At 40.9% G+C, this 14,133-nt stretch overlaps 1 protein-coding gene across 3 annotated transcripts; it reads left to right on the top strand.

The window, feature by feature from the left end:
• The first annotated feature begins 1,666 nt into the window (after nucleotides 1–1,666).
• On the top strand, nucleotides 1,667–14,051 carry pidd1 (p53-induced death domain protein 1). 3 transcript variants are annotated; one of them, XM_058407933.1, is made up of 16 exons: nucleotides 1,668–1,728; nucleotides 2,179–2,906; nucleotides 3,271–3,684; nucleotides 3,872–4,030; nucleotides 4,172–4,223; nucleotides 4,338–4,539; nucleotides 4,652–4,801; nucleotides 4,926–5,099; nucleotides 8,145–8,292; nucleotides 8,382–8,517; nucleotides 8,862–9,012; nucleotides 9,382–9,505; nucleotides 10,431–10,546; nucleotides 10,855–10,962; nucleotides 11,162–11,355; nucleotides 12,912–14,051. In XM_058407933.1, exons 2-16 carry the CDS (start codon nucleotides 2,348–2,350, stop codon nucleotides 13,141–13,143), a joined length of 2,919 nt encoding a protein of 972 aa, XP_058263916.1. In that variant the 5' UTR covers nucleotides 1,668–1,728; nucleotides 2,179–2,347; the 3' UTR covers nucleotides 13,144–14,051. The 3 variants fall into 3 exon arrangements, with proteins under 3 accessions (XP_058263915.1, XP_058263916.1, XP_058263917.1); XM_058407934.1 differs by having other exon boundaries at nucleotides 1,669–1,775; XM_058407932.1 differs by having other exon boundaries at nucleotides 1,667–2,906.
• The last annotated feature ends 82 nt before the right edge of the window (nucleotides 14,052–14,133 follow it).

Raw genomic sequence — 14,133 nt, 5'->3', positions numbered from 1 at the left:
CAGTTTACGTGGCCTACCACTTCGTGGCTGAGTTGCTGTCGTTCCCAGACACTTCCACGTTCTTATAATACAGCTGACAGCTGACTGTGGAATATTTAGGAGCGAGGAAATTTCACGACTGGATTTGTTGCACAGGTGGCATCCTATCACAGTTCCACGCTGGAATTCACTGAGCTCCTGAGAGCGACCCATTCTTTCACAAATGTTTGTAAAAACAGTCTGCATGCCTAGGTGCTTGATTTTATACACCTGTGGCCATGGAAGTGATTGGAACACCTGATTCAGACACATTTAATTAAAGTGACCTGTGTATTTAAATAATCAAAAGTGAACAGTTATAAATATTTAAAGTATTTATAAAATATTTAAAGTGTAAACAAGATCAGTGTAAAAAAAGGGGGGGGGATTTTGATATTGAAGGTAATATTAATTCTGAAGATTAGACTTTATGTGATTAAATAGTATTTTTATGGCATTCATATGCATGTGCCATTGGAAATATTAAAAAGTACTTTACTCCAAAACACCAGCTGCACTAATAAGAAATGTCTACAGCACACTCATCTTGCATCTTCGTGCAGCAGGATAGATTCATTCACCAGTTTGACTTTGGCAGCATTGTAGCTTTACTCCTAACACTGTTCCAAAGTTAAAAGCATCTGCCATGTGTTTTTTCTTTATATTTTATCCGAACTACTTTAATTTTTCTCATTGATTTAAGTTTATATGATGCTTCCATGTACAATCTGGGTGCTAGCTGTGTGTGAAAGGCTGGATTAAAACCGGGATTCGTCCGGGGAGTCAGATTCGGTACAATAAAGGAAAGGGGCTGGGTGTCTGTGAGTTTGATTGGGATGAAATTTATACAGGTTCATTGAATTAATTTGATTCAATCAATTTTGTACATATTCTGTGAACCTTTAGGCGAGCTTCTCAGAAGAAGAGTGAAGTGCTGGAGACACCTTGTTTCAATATTTTGGGTTTAATAACAATAATAATAATAATAATAATAATCTTCTTCTTCTTTCAGCTTTTCCTTCAGGGGTCACCACATCTCTTTCCACCTATCCCTATCTTCTGCATCCCCAACACTTACACCCACTAGCTTCATATCCTCATTTATTACATCCATATACCTCCTCTTTGGCCTTCCTCTTTGCCTCCTTCCTGGCAGCTCCATGTCCAACATTCTCCTACTAATATACTCACTCTCCCTCCTCTGAACATGTCCAAACCATCTTAATCTGGCCTCCCTAACTTTGTCCCCCAAACGTCCGACATGAGCCATCCCTCTGATGTACTCGATCCTAATCCTGTCCAACCTGGTCACTCCCCAAGAGAACCTCAACATCTTCAGCTCTTCTACCTCCAGCTCTGACTCCTGTCTCTTCCTCAGTGACACTGTCTCTATACCATACAGCATGGCTGGTCTCACCACTGTCTTGTACACCTACTCCTTGATTCTCGCTGATATTTTTCTATCACAATAATAATAATAATAATAATAATAATAATAATAATAATAATAAAGCTGCTTTTTTCAGGCCAGCATAAACATTGGCTTGGCAATTACACATCATCTGAATCTCCCAGAGAATATTTGGACTGAAGTGAAACACTGGACTGTCTCTTTAAGAACCCATGCTCCGCCTCGCCCTTCAAGTTCCGCGCGTGCAAATATGAAAAAGTGGGGAAAAGTGCTCTGATAAGGAACTAGCTGGAAATGTGGTATTTTTTAAACCTTAAGCTATAAACACTTACTCACATTCACTCAGGTATTTTATTGAGGTATTTGTTTACCTTTTTGACGACGGACGTTTTGGTGTTTTGCCCTAAATCCACCGCGACACTGTATGAGTTTTGACAGGTTGTTTATTTGGCTAGCTGGCTAACGTTTGCTAGCTTAAAACTTTTTTCTTAGCAAGACAGTGCTGATGAGTGCTGATATTACCTAGACAGTGAATTAAACTCAAAACACCACTGCTTATTTTATATTCAGAAATAAACAAAACTTCCCTGTCCATCACATTGTAAATGTAAAATTATACTGGATATCACAATAAGGACCTGGCTTTACATTTTATACTCCATTGCATTTCACTAAGCCAGTACACTGAGTTGAGAAACATCTGTTATTATATCTGGCTTTTTCAATTTACACCTTCCATCTCCTGGCAGGCATGGGCTTGCCTGGACTAGGATATCTCAGCATGGGCCAGTTTGGTGATGTGATTCAATCTCAGTCATGGCGCAGGAGAAAGAGACGAAGTGTCACATTTATGTTTTGACACTCCCAGTCTGACTGTCTCAGTCCTGCTCACTTGCTTTGCAATCCAAAAGAAAAGAGATGATGGAGAGAGAGGAAGGAGACACCAGGGCACGGGACGAGGAAAGACAAGATTATACAAGAGTCATGGAAGTGATGACTGTGGAAAGGGATCTTGAACAACCTGGGACAATGTCAGATCTGGATCAGCGACAATCTGTAGAAGGTGTGGATGAACTGGAGTGCAGTCCTGATGTGGCACGGAAAGGATCAGTGTCAACTCAATTTCAAGGACATGGAAATGGAAAAGCTTTCGATGCCTGTACATCTCTCTCTTGCAGCTCGTCTTCTTCCTCATGTCCCTCTCCCCCTGCTCTCCTGTCCACTTTGTCTCTCTCTTCCTCATCTCCAGTCTCTTTCATGCCTTCACTGAAATGGGATGCAGTCTTAGCGGACGGGAGACTGGTGTTGGACGTGTATCAGCGTGGGGGTGCAGTGATGCCCGCTCTGTGGGAGAGTGCTCCAGAGCAGATGAAGCTGGTACAGTATGTCCGGCTGGGCTCAGAGGATGAGGAAGTAGTGGGAGATGCACTCAGTGTTCTCCCTCATCTCACTCAGTTGCGCTCATTAGCTATTCGAGGTACACACACACATGTTCATGTTTTTAATTTGACTGATCTATGTAATGTTAGGTAACTGATTAAGAGGGCAATACTGGAAGGCAATTTCAAGATTCATTGTTTTGTGAAGTAGTAGTGACACATTTTAATATTACTTTTATTTTATGTTAAATTAATTATTTAATGGGGAAAGTGGAACTGAAACTTTTGGTACAAAATAAATTATAGCATGCAATCATCTACTTTTAAATGGTTATAAAAGTACTAATGATATCTGATTTTTGAAATGTAATGCTATGTGTTTTATTGCAAAATGATTGCATGTATTTCACTGATGCACTTCATAACTATAAGATAGAGACCATCATGTTCTTGTTCCCCTAGGTCACCGCTTCTACGATGCCCAAGGTGACCCCCTCCCTGGCCTGTTGACCTCTCTTCCTCCCACGTTCTCCTGTTGCTCCCTACTTGTCCACCTGGATCTCTCCTTCAATCGCCTCTCTTCTCTCCCAGCCTGCCTGTTCTCTCTCTGTCACCTCTCCGAGCTCCTCCTCTGCCATAACCTTCTGATCAGCCTGCCTGCAGAGGTGGATGGCCTGGTGGCCCTGCGCCGTCTCAGCTTGCTGGGAAATAAACTGGAGACTCTACCTTCACAGCTTGGTCTTTTGGATGAACTACAGGAACTGGACGTGTCATTTAACCAGCTGATAAATTTGCCTGATGAGCTTGGCCGGCTGAAAAACCTACTCACTCTGGAGCTCTCTTCCAATAGGCTTCGAGAGCTGCCTGAGACATTGGGTGAGGAAATAGAATTGGATCTAAATAAGACGGTCTATTCACAATTTAGCAAATAATCTAGAGGCAAAATAGTTAAAATGTATCCTTGTGTGATATTGGAATGTGCCTGTATGTCCTCTTCACAATGATGACAGTCATTATGGGGTAAAAGGAGGGAAACATGATGATTTTTTTTTGTCCTGCGTAGGTTCTTTATACTCATTGAGGGTGCTGGCGATCCACAGTAATGAGTTGCGGATCATCCCAGAGGCTTTGAAATCTCTCCCTGAGCTAACCAGACTTGATGTACGAAATAATCCACTGGGCCGACCCCCCACCCCCCCACCACTCCCTCCTGCACCAGCAGGTTGTGCAACATTTGACTCTAATGATATGTCATGTTTCATGAAGTCCCACATACGCTAGTTAGTCACTTTAATATATCACATTTTTAATAAAACACATACTGGTGATTTGATGCAGGATTATGATCTTGTGTCCCTCACAGCTCAAACCGATTCTCTGATACCAGAGTTACACCTTGCCTTCAACAAACACAAGTAACTCCAACACAACAACATTTAATGCTTTCTTTTAATTATAGATATGATTATATATGATTAGATATAACTATAGAATACCCCTCTCTTTGACATCCCTTTTTGTTCACACAGGTTTTCAGTGTCTTCTGCTGGATGTCATGTGTTTCTCCCTGGTGGAGGAGAGCTTTTGTTTCCGCGGGGCTGTGTTAAAAGCTTTACACAGTTCAAATGGGCGGAGAGAAAACCGGACAGGAAGTGGATATGGCTTGAGGAGCATGATTTCCTGCTAAGTCGTCCTTTGGAACTGCTTCCGCATGGTATTACATTTGACAAGGTGAAATGAAAGGGTGTTCGTTTTGTTTTGGAGAATTAATATTACAACTAATTAGATACTTCTCACTCTTAGTGGCTATTCTAATTTGTCTTTTCTTTCTATTCTTTCCAAGCCTGTAGAAGTGTGTGTTCCCTACCATAGGACTCGTAGAGGAGAGGTGATAGTGCGCAGGTATGATGGTCACTCCTGGAGTACACTACCCACACGGACCAGAAGAGGGAGCCACAAGCACAGCTGTAGGCCACAGGGCCGACCTGCCCGGGTAACACAGATCACCAAATATACTCTTATTTCTTTATAATTCTCATATTGATATATTATTAATTTAGAATTTGTACATTTATGTATGTATATATATATGCATATGTGTGTGTGTGTATATACAGTTAGCATGCTGCACTGTGACGCACTTCTCCTGGTTTGTGGCTGTCTCTCGTCCTGTCAGAGACTGTTGCTCGGTTATCCCAGAGGGAGCGCTGCTGGTGTCTCGCTATGACCCTGGGATCAAACTTACTTTTCCTCCAAACTGCACAACACATGCGCGTGCTGTAACACTGCAGGTGTGTGCCTTGGTTAAACAGAACCCTATGTAGGGACTGATCAATTTTAACCATAAATTACAATATATCTAAGTAGTGTTTATAAAATTAAATATAGCTAGGTGTATAATGTATGTACCAAATATAGAAATACCCAGGCATGTGTACTTATATATTATTTTCATAGATATATTTAATTTTATAAATACTACCTAGATGTATTATAATTTATGGTTAAAATAGCTTGTTCCTGAAGAACAGACTAAACATTCATTCACCATTTTAAATAAGTGTTTTATCAGGATCAGTGTAAAATGCAGTGTAGCATTTAATAATTTGATTTTAGAAAATAACAGTGTTTTTGACCATTTCTGATGGACTGGCATGAGTGTGAGTGAGTGTGAGTGAGTGAGTGAGTGTGTGAGTGAGTGAGTGAGTGAGTGAGTGAGTGAGTGTGAGTGAGCGAGTGAGTGAATGTGAGTGAGTGAATGTGAGTGAGTGAATGTGAGTGAGTATGAGTGAGTGAGTGTGAGTGAGCGAGTGAGTGAATGTGAGTGAGTGAATGTGAGTGAGTGAATGTGAGTGAGTGAATGTGAGTGAGTGAATGTGAGTGAGTATGAGTGAGTGAGTGTGAGTGAGTGTGAGTGTGAGTGAGTGAGTGAGTGTGAGTGAGTGTGAGTGAGTGAGTGTGAGTGAGTGAGTGAGTGAGTGAGTGTGAGTGAGTGAATGTGAGTGAGTGAATGTGAGTGAATGTGAGTGAGTGAATGTGAGTGAGTATGAGTGAGTGAGTATGTGTGAGTGAGTGAGTGTGAGTGAATGTGAGTGAGTGAATGTAAGTGAGTATGAGTGAGTGAGTATGTGTGAGTGAGTGAGTGAGTATGAGTGAGTGAATGTGAGTGAGTATGAGTGAGTGAGTGTGAGTGAGTGAGTGAGTGAGTGTGAGTGAGTGAGTGAATGTGAGTGAGTGAGTATGAGTGAGTGAGTATGTGTGAGTGAGTGAGTGTGAGTGAGTGAATGTGAGTGAGTGAATGTGAGTGAGTGAGTGAGTGTGAGTGAGTGAATGTGAGTGAGTGAATGTGAGTGAGTGAATGAGTGTGAGTGAGTGTGAGTGAGTGAATGTGAGTGAGTATGAGTGAGTGAGTATGTGTGAGTGAGTATGTGTGAGTGAGTGAGTGAGTGAATGTGAGTGAGTGAGTGTGAGTGAGTGAATGTGAGTGAGTATGAGTGAGTGAGTATGTGTGAGTGAGTGAGTGAGTGAGTGAGTGTGAGTGAGTGAGTATGTGTGAGTGAGTGAGTGAGTGAGTGAGTGAATGTGAGTGAATGTGAGTGAGTGAGTGAGTGAGTGAGTGAATGTGAGTGAGTGAGTGAGTGAGTGAGTGAGTGAATGTGAGTGAGTGAGTATGTGTGAGTGAGTGTGAGTGTGAGTGAGTGAGTGAGTGAGTGAGTGAGTGAATGTGAGTGAGTGAGTGAGTGAGTGAGTGTGAGTGAGTGAGTGTGAGTGAGTGAGTGAGTGTGAGTGAATGTGAGTGAGTGAATGTGAGTGAGTGAGTATGAGTGAGTGAATGTGAGTGAGTATGAGTGAGTATGTGTGAGTGAGTGAGTGTGAGTGAATGTGAGTGAGTGAATGTGAGTGAGTGAGTATGAGTGAGTGAATGTGAGTGAGTATGAGTGAGTATGTGTGAGTGAGTGAGTGTGAGTGAATGTGAGTGAGTGAATGTGAGTGAGTGAGTATGAGTGAGTGAATGTGAGTGAGTATGAGTGAGTATGTGTGAGTGAGTGAGTGTGAGTGAATGTGAGTGAGTGAATGTGAGTGAGTGAGTATGAGTGAGTGAATGTGAGTGAGTATGAGTGAGTGAGTATGTGTGAGTGAGTGAGTGTGAGTGAGTGAATGTGAGTGAGTGAGTATGAGTGAGTGAGTATGTGAGTGAGTGAGTGTGAGTGAGTGAATGTGAGTGAGTGAATGAGTGTGAGTGAGTGAATGTGAGTGAGTGAGTATGAGTGAGTGAGTATGTGAGTGAGTGAGAGTGAGTGAATGTGAGTGAGTGAATGAGTGTGAGTGAGTGAATGTGAGTGAGTGAATGTGAGTGAGTATGAGTGAGTGAGTGAGTGTGAGTGAGTGAGTGTGAGTGAGTGAATGTGAGTGAGTGAGTGTGAGTGAGTGAGTGTGAGTGAGTGAATGTGAGTGAGTGAGTATGAGTGAGTGAGTATGTGTGAGTGAGTGAATGTGAGTGAGTGAGTGTGAGTGAGTGAATGTGAGTGAGTGAATGTGAGTGAGTGAGTGAGTATGAGTGAGTGAGTATGTGTGAGTGAGTGAATGAGTGAGTGAGTGAGTGAGTGTGAGTGAGTGAATGTGAGTGAGTGAATGTGAGTGAGTGAATGTGAGTGAATGTGAGTGAGTGAATGAGTGAGTGAGTATGAGTGAGTGAGTATGTGTGAGTGAGTGAATGTGAGTGAGTGAGTATGAGTGAGTGAATGTGAGTGAATGTGAGTGAGTGAATGTGAGTGAGTGAATGTGAGTGAGTGAGTATGAGTGAGTGAATGTGAGTGAGTGAATGTGAGTGAGTGAGTATGAGTGAGTGAGTGTGTGAGTGAGTGAATGTGAGTGAGTGAGTATGAGTGAGTGAGTGTGTGAGTGAGTGAATGTGAGTGAGTGAGTATGAGTGAGTGAGTGTGTGAGTGAGTGAATGTGAGTGAGTGAGTGTGAGTGAGTGAGTATGTGTGAGTGAGTGTGAGTGAGTGAGTGTGAGTGAGTGAGTGTGAGTGAGTGAGTGAGTGAGTGAGTGAGTGAGTGAGTGAGTGTGAGTGAGTGAGTGAGTGTGAGTGAGTGAGTGTGAGTGAGTGAGTGTATGCGTGAGTGCCTGTGTAACATCAATGTGCAGAACATATTTAATTCCATACCAAACCCAGATGTTATTCAAGATATAAAGTTGAACCATTTTACATAGATGTAAGCTTACTAAAACAGAAAACTCCATGTTTTATCAGCGTCCATATTCTGAATAGTCCATAAGCTGTCTCTAGGTAGGTCTCAATATGTTATAATGATAAATTCTTTGCTATACCCAGGTGCTGCAGGTAGCACAGTCTGTGGTACAGGATCTGACTGGAGACTCACACGCCAGTGCTAGTCCTCTCCTCTGCCTCTCCCAAACTCCCAGCATGCACTTCCTCCAGCCAGTCAAAGTGCAGATCCCTCTTCCACCTGGACTTACTGGTGCATAGACTACCTCTCTGTTTCTTTTCTCTTTCCCCTGTTCAGCTAGGTAAGGATTAATTGTGTGTGTGTGTGTGTGTGTGATTTAGGACATACAGTGGATATGTCTAGGCTGCACCTGCTGCATGGTGACCCTGTGGCTCACACCTGGACTGATGTCACTGCTCAGGTGTCTCTATACATCACACATCTCTATGCCATCTTTTCTGTCACACATTTCTCATGGTGAGTCATGAGACCGTGCACATATGTTTATACTGTTCAATGCAGCAGTGTAAAATAACATTGATAATTTTGGTGATGAAATATTTTTGACATAAATCAACAAACTTTTTTTTTTTATTAGGATGTAAAGAAGTAAAGCCAATCTGTGCGAAAAATGCCTTGTGGCCCCTTCCCTTAGAATTAGTCTTTAAAAAGTGTCCAATTACATTCTCCTGCTTTAACTCAGTTACTGTATATTGTTTCACAGTTACACAACCTTTAAATGTATGAATGTTTGAGATAGAAACTGGCAATTATTAATGGTTTGGGGAGACTTGTGAACATCTATATGTGTTTTTATTTAGGTACTGGCTATGGTACACTACTCACAGCTGCATTAGTGGAGTGGTGAGGAAAGTGTACCACCGGCTAAAGCAGTTCAGGGTTCAGTTTCTGGTGCTGCAGAGAAAAACAGACCTCACACAAGTGTTACTGCAGTGTCTGCCTTCAGATAAGGTGTGCCTTTGTGTGTGCCAATACTCAAAATAATCTACCTGTGTTTACCTGCTTATATGATATGATATGATACTTTCTAGGGCTCTTTGTAGGTTCTTCATAAGTTTGTAAAACCTCAAAACCATATAATATGTTGTTTGGTCATTTTAGCCATCAGTGTGACAATTCACAGTTCTTTTTTGCTGAGGTTGCTATGGTAATGTGAATAATTTCCTGATTGTCCAGCTTGTGAGTAAGACTGGAGGAATTATAACACAACTCATGATATACAGAAAACATAAATTGTGACTGCCTATAAATTGTGACAGTTCAAATTTTTTTGAGTGACCCATTGTGTGTGCGTGTGTGTGTGTGTGCATGCGTGTGCAGATTGACTGTAGGTTATCCTCTCTATCAGAGCAGTATGATGGTCCTCAGCCTTCAGATGTTTGTAACCTGTTGGAAGGAGAGCAGTTCTTTGCTGGTTTTGAGAGAGGCATCGACATCGTTTCTGGTGTGCACACACACACACTCCACATTCTCCACATACACACTAATGTATAGCTATTAAACCAGACTGTTAAGAGTATTCTTATTTGTCTGTGTTTGTAATTGGTTATTGGTGTGTATTGGTATTGGTTAGGGGATTTCTGGGTTGGGTAGCATGTGTATATATATAAATAGCTTATAAATCTCTTCTGCTTTAGTAGATGTAGATTAGATTACGTGCACACACACGCTGTAGACTGTTATTGTTATTACTATCTATAACTTGCCAGACATTATACTTTTTCTGTTAGACCTTCCTATTTTAACTAACACCAGTGTACATTGTTAGGTGTTGAGCTGGTCAGCATATGAATATGAAACAATTGACAGTTTTAAAGGTGTTTTGAACTTTCTTTTATTAACTGAACGCACATGAAGACATGGTATATACAGCAATTAATATGAAAGCGTGCAAGTAAGTTTTTGTAGTGTCTGCATGTTACAAACAAGCTGCAGCGTTTTCCCTCAAGAGCTTGGTAGCTAGTGTAACTCCAGTATTTATGCACACTTCAGTTTTTTTTTTATCTAAGACAATTAATTTGTGATTATTTTATCACTAAATTCAAAGCATACTATGTACTGTGCATGTCTGTAATTGTTGTTAATTCTTGTATATGTAATTCCATTTATGTTTCTTTTATCATTTTCTTTCCTTCATGTTGAATTTCAGTGTTGGTTTCTTAGTGATTTGTGATAGTCATTATGTTTGAATTAGCATATATTTCCATCTTGATGGGATCTCGGTTGAAGCATCTAATAACACTAAAAGATCCTTAGCGGTCCTACAAACAGGCTCCTGTTCATTAGGGACAGATGCCCAAGTTAATTAGTGCCCATGTTTTGTATAACATTTAGAATAAAACAAACATGATATGATTATGTTCTGTCAGATCGTCCAGACTGCAGAGAGGGTAGACTGGCTTTCACTTTCTATTCTCACCTGAAGAACATAAAAGAAGTACATGTGTCCCCGACACAGCAACAAGAGGGAACTGTTCGAGGACAGGTGAGTGTAAATGGTCTGGACTGTGTTTCTAGTTGTTGTTTACTGGGCACAGCTGAGATTTCAGACCAGACCAATATGTTTAGATAAGCAATAAAGTTTTGTATACGATACTTCATATGTGAATGTGGTAGACTATACTTTATATGTGAATTTACATCTCATTTATATTGTCACAGTCCCAAGCAGATCCTTTATTATCCAAAGATAATGTATCAGTCTTCCTACTTATGCACAATAATTATATTATATGTGCTTAACCAAAACGTGTGTGTGTGTGGGCTAATGTGTACATATGTTTATTTTCTAAGGTATCGTTCTACAGAGGCGAGGTCCCCAATGACCTGCCTGAGGAAGTGGCTCGGAAAAGGAAAGGCCATGACAACCAATGGTTGGCTACACTCCCCCTTAGACTGCCTGTAAGAGTGAATACATACATACTGGTTTAAAAAAATATATATATATTGTTTTTGTGCTAATGGTTCTGGATAGATTAGGATAGAGATTCATCACCAATGAAAGGAACCTAAGTGGAACTTGGTTTTCTCTGCTCAAATTCACTACAGTTTACACCTGCTTTTCCTGTACAGTCACGTACTCATATTGTCAAACACGCAGGGTGCTGACCAAGAGGGCAGTGTGTATGGAGAACGGCAGTACCCTCCTCTAAACCTCGGTGATCCTGAAAGTGGCTACTTGACAGAGACCAACTTGCTGGGCATCTCCTTACGCATCAGCAATGACTGGCGCAACATCGGCATCAACCTGGGCATCAGCTATAAGGAGCTGGATCGCATCCAGTTCAAACACAGGTGTGCATCTCAGGGAGTGCCACAAGAGAGAGCTCTGTTCATCATGCTTCAGTGGCTGCTGGCTCTTAGACTAATTTAATATCTGCACATGCTGTCTAGATATGTTAATCAAAATATGAATACTAGATGAACATATTTTTTTATTAGAGCCTTAATATTTAGAATTTAAACTTCAAATGTTAATGGGAATATGTACACATCTATATACATATATTACTAAGCAATTTCTATATGGATGTTTGTGTAATGTGTGTTATACCTGATGAGTAGTAGCTGTAGGTTTGGCTTAGCTGACAGTACATGAATATGCACAAGGATTATTGTTTAATCTATTCCCTGTTAGTCATTAGTGGGCCATCTTGGACACTACAGGGGGTGGTACACACACACACACACAAACAGAATCTCAATGCATTGTCTTTTTTTTTCTCACTCTCCAGAATCTTCATAGTGTCAAAAGTAGGTCTGTAGATTTTCCAGAAGCACATTTCTCCATAGCAGAATTGTAGTGTTACAGTTTTATGAACCCAGTGGAGGTGTGCAGTTGGTACACAATGTGTAAGGAATGACACACAACAGAGTGTGATGTTATATAAAAATAATGCACGCCAGGGGGGAGTGTGTTTTTTTTTGTATAACAGCATGATATAGAGGGGGTTTTTAGGCTTATACCACAGGGAATTTGCCAACAGTTACAAGGTGTCATTTATTAATGTGCAACATGGATCATGTTTTATCGGTTTGTAGACAGACTTAATGCTGTGAATCATCGAGAGAAAAGTTAGTTCTGTTACTCACTTATGTGATAAACAGTCATTTCCTCACCAGCCGCTCTCATTTTTCTCTCTCTCTCTCTCTCTCTCTCTCTCTCTCAAAAAACAAAGAAACAAAACAACAAAGCTTGTCATAAACTTATAGAAGCCTTGTGATTGTTACAAAGCACTTCCAATTCCAGACTTTCCTTCCATCCTTTCATAAATACTACTTCCATAAATATGTCATAACACAAAACCCCACCGCATCAATAATTATCGGTTTTACTTTGATAAAATCTGTTATCAAATTCTTTATTAGTAGTCTTGGATAATGTGGAGTGTACAAGTATAAACTAACTGTAACAAAAATGTTTTAGATGGGGGTGCATTCATGTAAACCATATGACCCAGAAATTTTTTTGTAACGATCAGAAATGTGCACATCAAGGGCTGATATGGTTAAGCTATGTTTGCTTTGTAGCTTGTAATGTAGCCAGCTGCATTTCTCTGATTAATAGTTTCATTTTGAAGCAGCTTAGATAGCTACATTTAATATACAGCATTTGAATCGTTAAATCTGTATTTCAGGACTCAACCTACTTCATCTTAGCTCAACCAATGCTTAAACACCTACATCCTGCCCGGATGTTACTATGCTAATTACATACTCATGTCTAATCTGACATTTAGCACACATTAATCACGCAATTAATGAATATCTGAATGCACCACACTGGCTGTGCACATTCAGCCCCACACCATACAGCTGGGAAAACACTGATCTTGATGTGTGTTTTTCAGAGATAACCTAGGAGCCATGGTGTTAGAGATGCTCTTCCATTGGGCGAGAGGGCAGGAGAAGGCGGGAACTGGGGCGGTCCCACGGCTGATCGATGCTTTAATTGAGAGTGGAAGACGGGACCTTGCTGAGGAAGTGGAGGATATAGTAAATCTGGGGAAAAGGAAGTACACAGAGTCCTTGAAGAGAGTGGGCCTAGAGACAGAGACTCCTACAACCTCTGCTCAGTCTTAATTAAGCTGACACACACCCATAGGAGAGGATGGAGACTTCTCCCAGGTGCCAGAATGCACAAATCACACTAATGGTGCTGGCCGTTTATAGGCTGTGCTTTTAATATTTTAAAGAGCCAATTATTTAATACAAGACACGCATACGTATTTCTTTGTAGTCTCCCTCCTGTCAGGTTTTCCACTGTGTGACTGTTGGTATGGCTGTGCTGCTAAATCAGCTCCTCCCACATGTCTGCTGAACAAACTTGGCCTCTCCTGAAGCATACAACAGTCTTGTGTTCACTGATTCCTAACTTAAACTGGAACCAGAAAAGTGCACTGAAATTGCCACTGTGTTTCAACCATTTTCTGATTGTATATGGTTTCATGTAAATCATGCCCAAGCTACACTATAAAGGATGCCTTCAGAATCTGTTTAATAGCCAGAATGTTGTACATACAGGTATTTGACTTGGTTAGGATCCTGTACATATAACACAACAGACAAGCAGAAAAACAAGAGAGTTTTTATCGAGCTGCAGCGTTACAATTTCCTCTTACTGGAAGTAAGCGATAGATCCCAAAATCTGTTCCAGTATGACAATGGCCCTGTTTCCAAAGCGAGCTCCATCACAACACGGTGTTTAAGGTTGAAGTAGAAGACTTTGGGTTGAATGTGAACCCTGACTGTACACCAGGTCTCATCATGTGACATTGGCGTCTGACCTCACTAATGCTCCTGTAACTGAATGAACTCAAACACAAAACCTTCAAAGAAAGTTTTTATAAGAGCAAAAGGAGTCCAACACACATTTGATCATACAGTGGAAAGGTGTTTGTGTGTGTGTGTGTGTGTGTGTGTGTGCTGAAATTGTAAACAAACAGTTTAAAATTGTTTTCATATGTCCGTTTAATAAACTCATAAAAATGTGCTGTGAAAGAATCCTTGCCTAAGAAGAATCCCAACTCGGGCACTGAACAGTATGTAGGTTTAGCAGTACCTATCCTTGCG

The sequence above is a fragment of the Hemibagrus wyckioides genome, linkage group LG14, assembly GCF_019097595.1.
Source record: "Hemibagrus wyckioides isolate EC202008001 linkage group LG14, SWU_Hwy_1.0, whole genome shotgun sequence".
NCBI lineage: Eukaryota > Metazoa > Chordata > Actinopteri > Siluriformes > Bagridae > Hemibagrus > Hemibagrus wyckioides.
This window is presented reverse-complemented; position numbering and strand designations above follow the sequence as displayed.

What these genes read in the sequence shown, in the direction of transcription:
- pidd1 (XM_058407932.1), top strand. Translation starts at nt 2,348, where the DNA reads ATGATGGAGAGAGAGGAAGGAGACACCAGGGCACGGGACGAGGAAAGA. An exon ending in AGAGCTGCCTGAGACATTGG is followed by an intron (nt 3,685 to 3,871) that starts GTGAGGAAATAG and finishes TGTCCTGCGTAG; the next exon opens with GTTCTTTATACTCATTGAGG. An exon ending in CGCATCCAGTTCAAACACAG is followed by an intron (nt 11,356 to 12,911) that starts GTGTGCATCTCA and finishes TGTGTTTTTCAG; the next exon opens with AGATAACCTAGGAGCCATGG.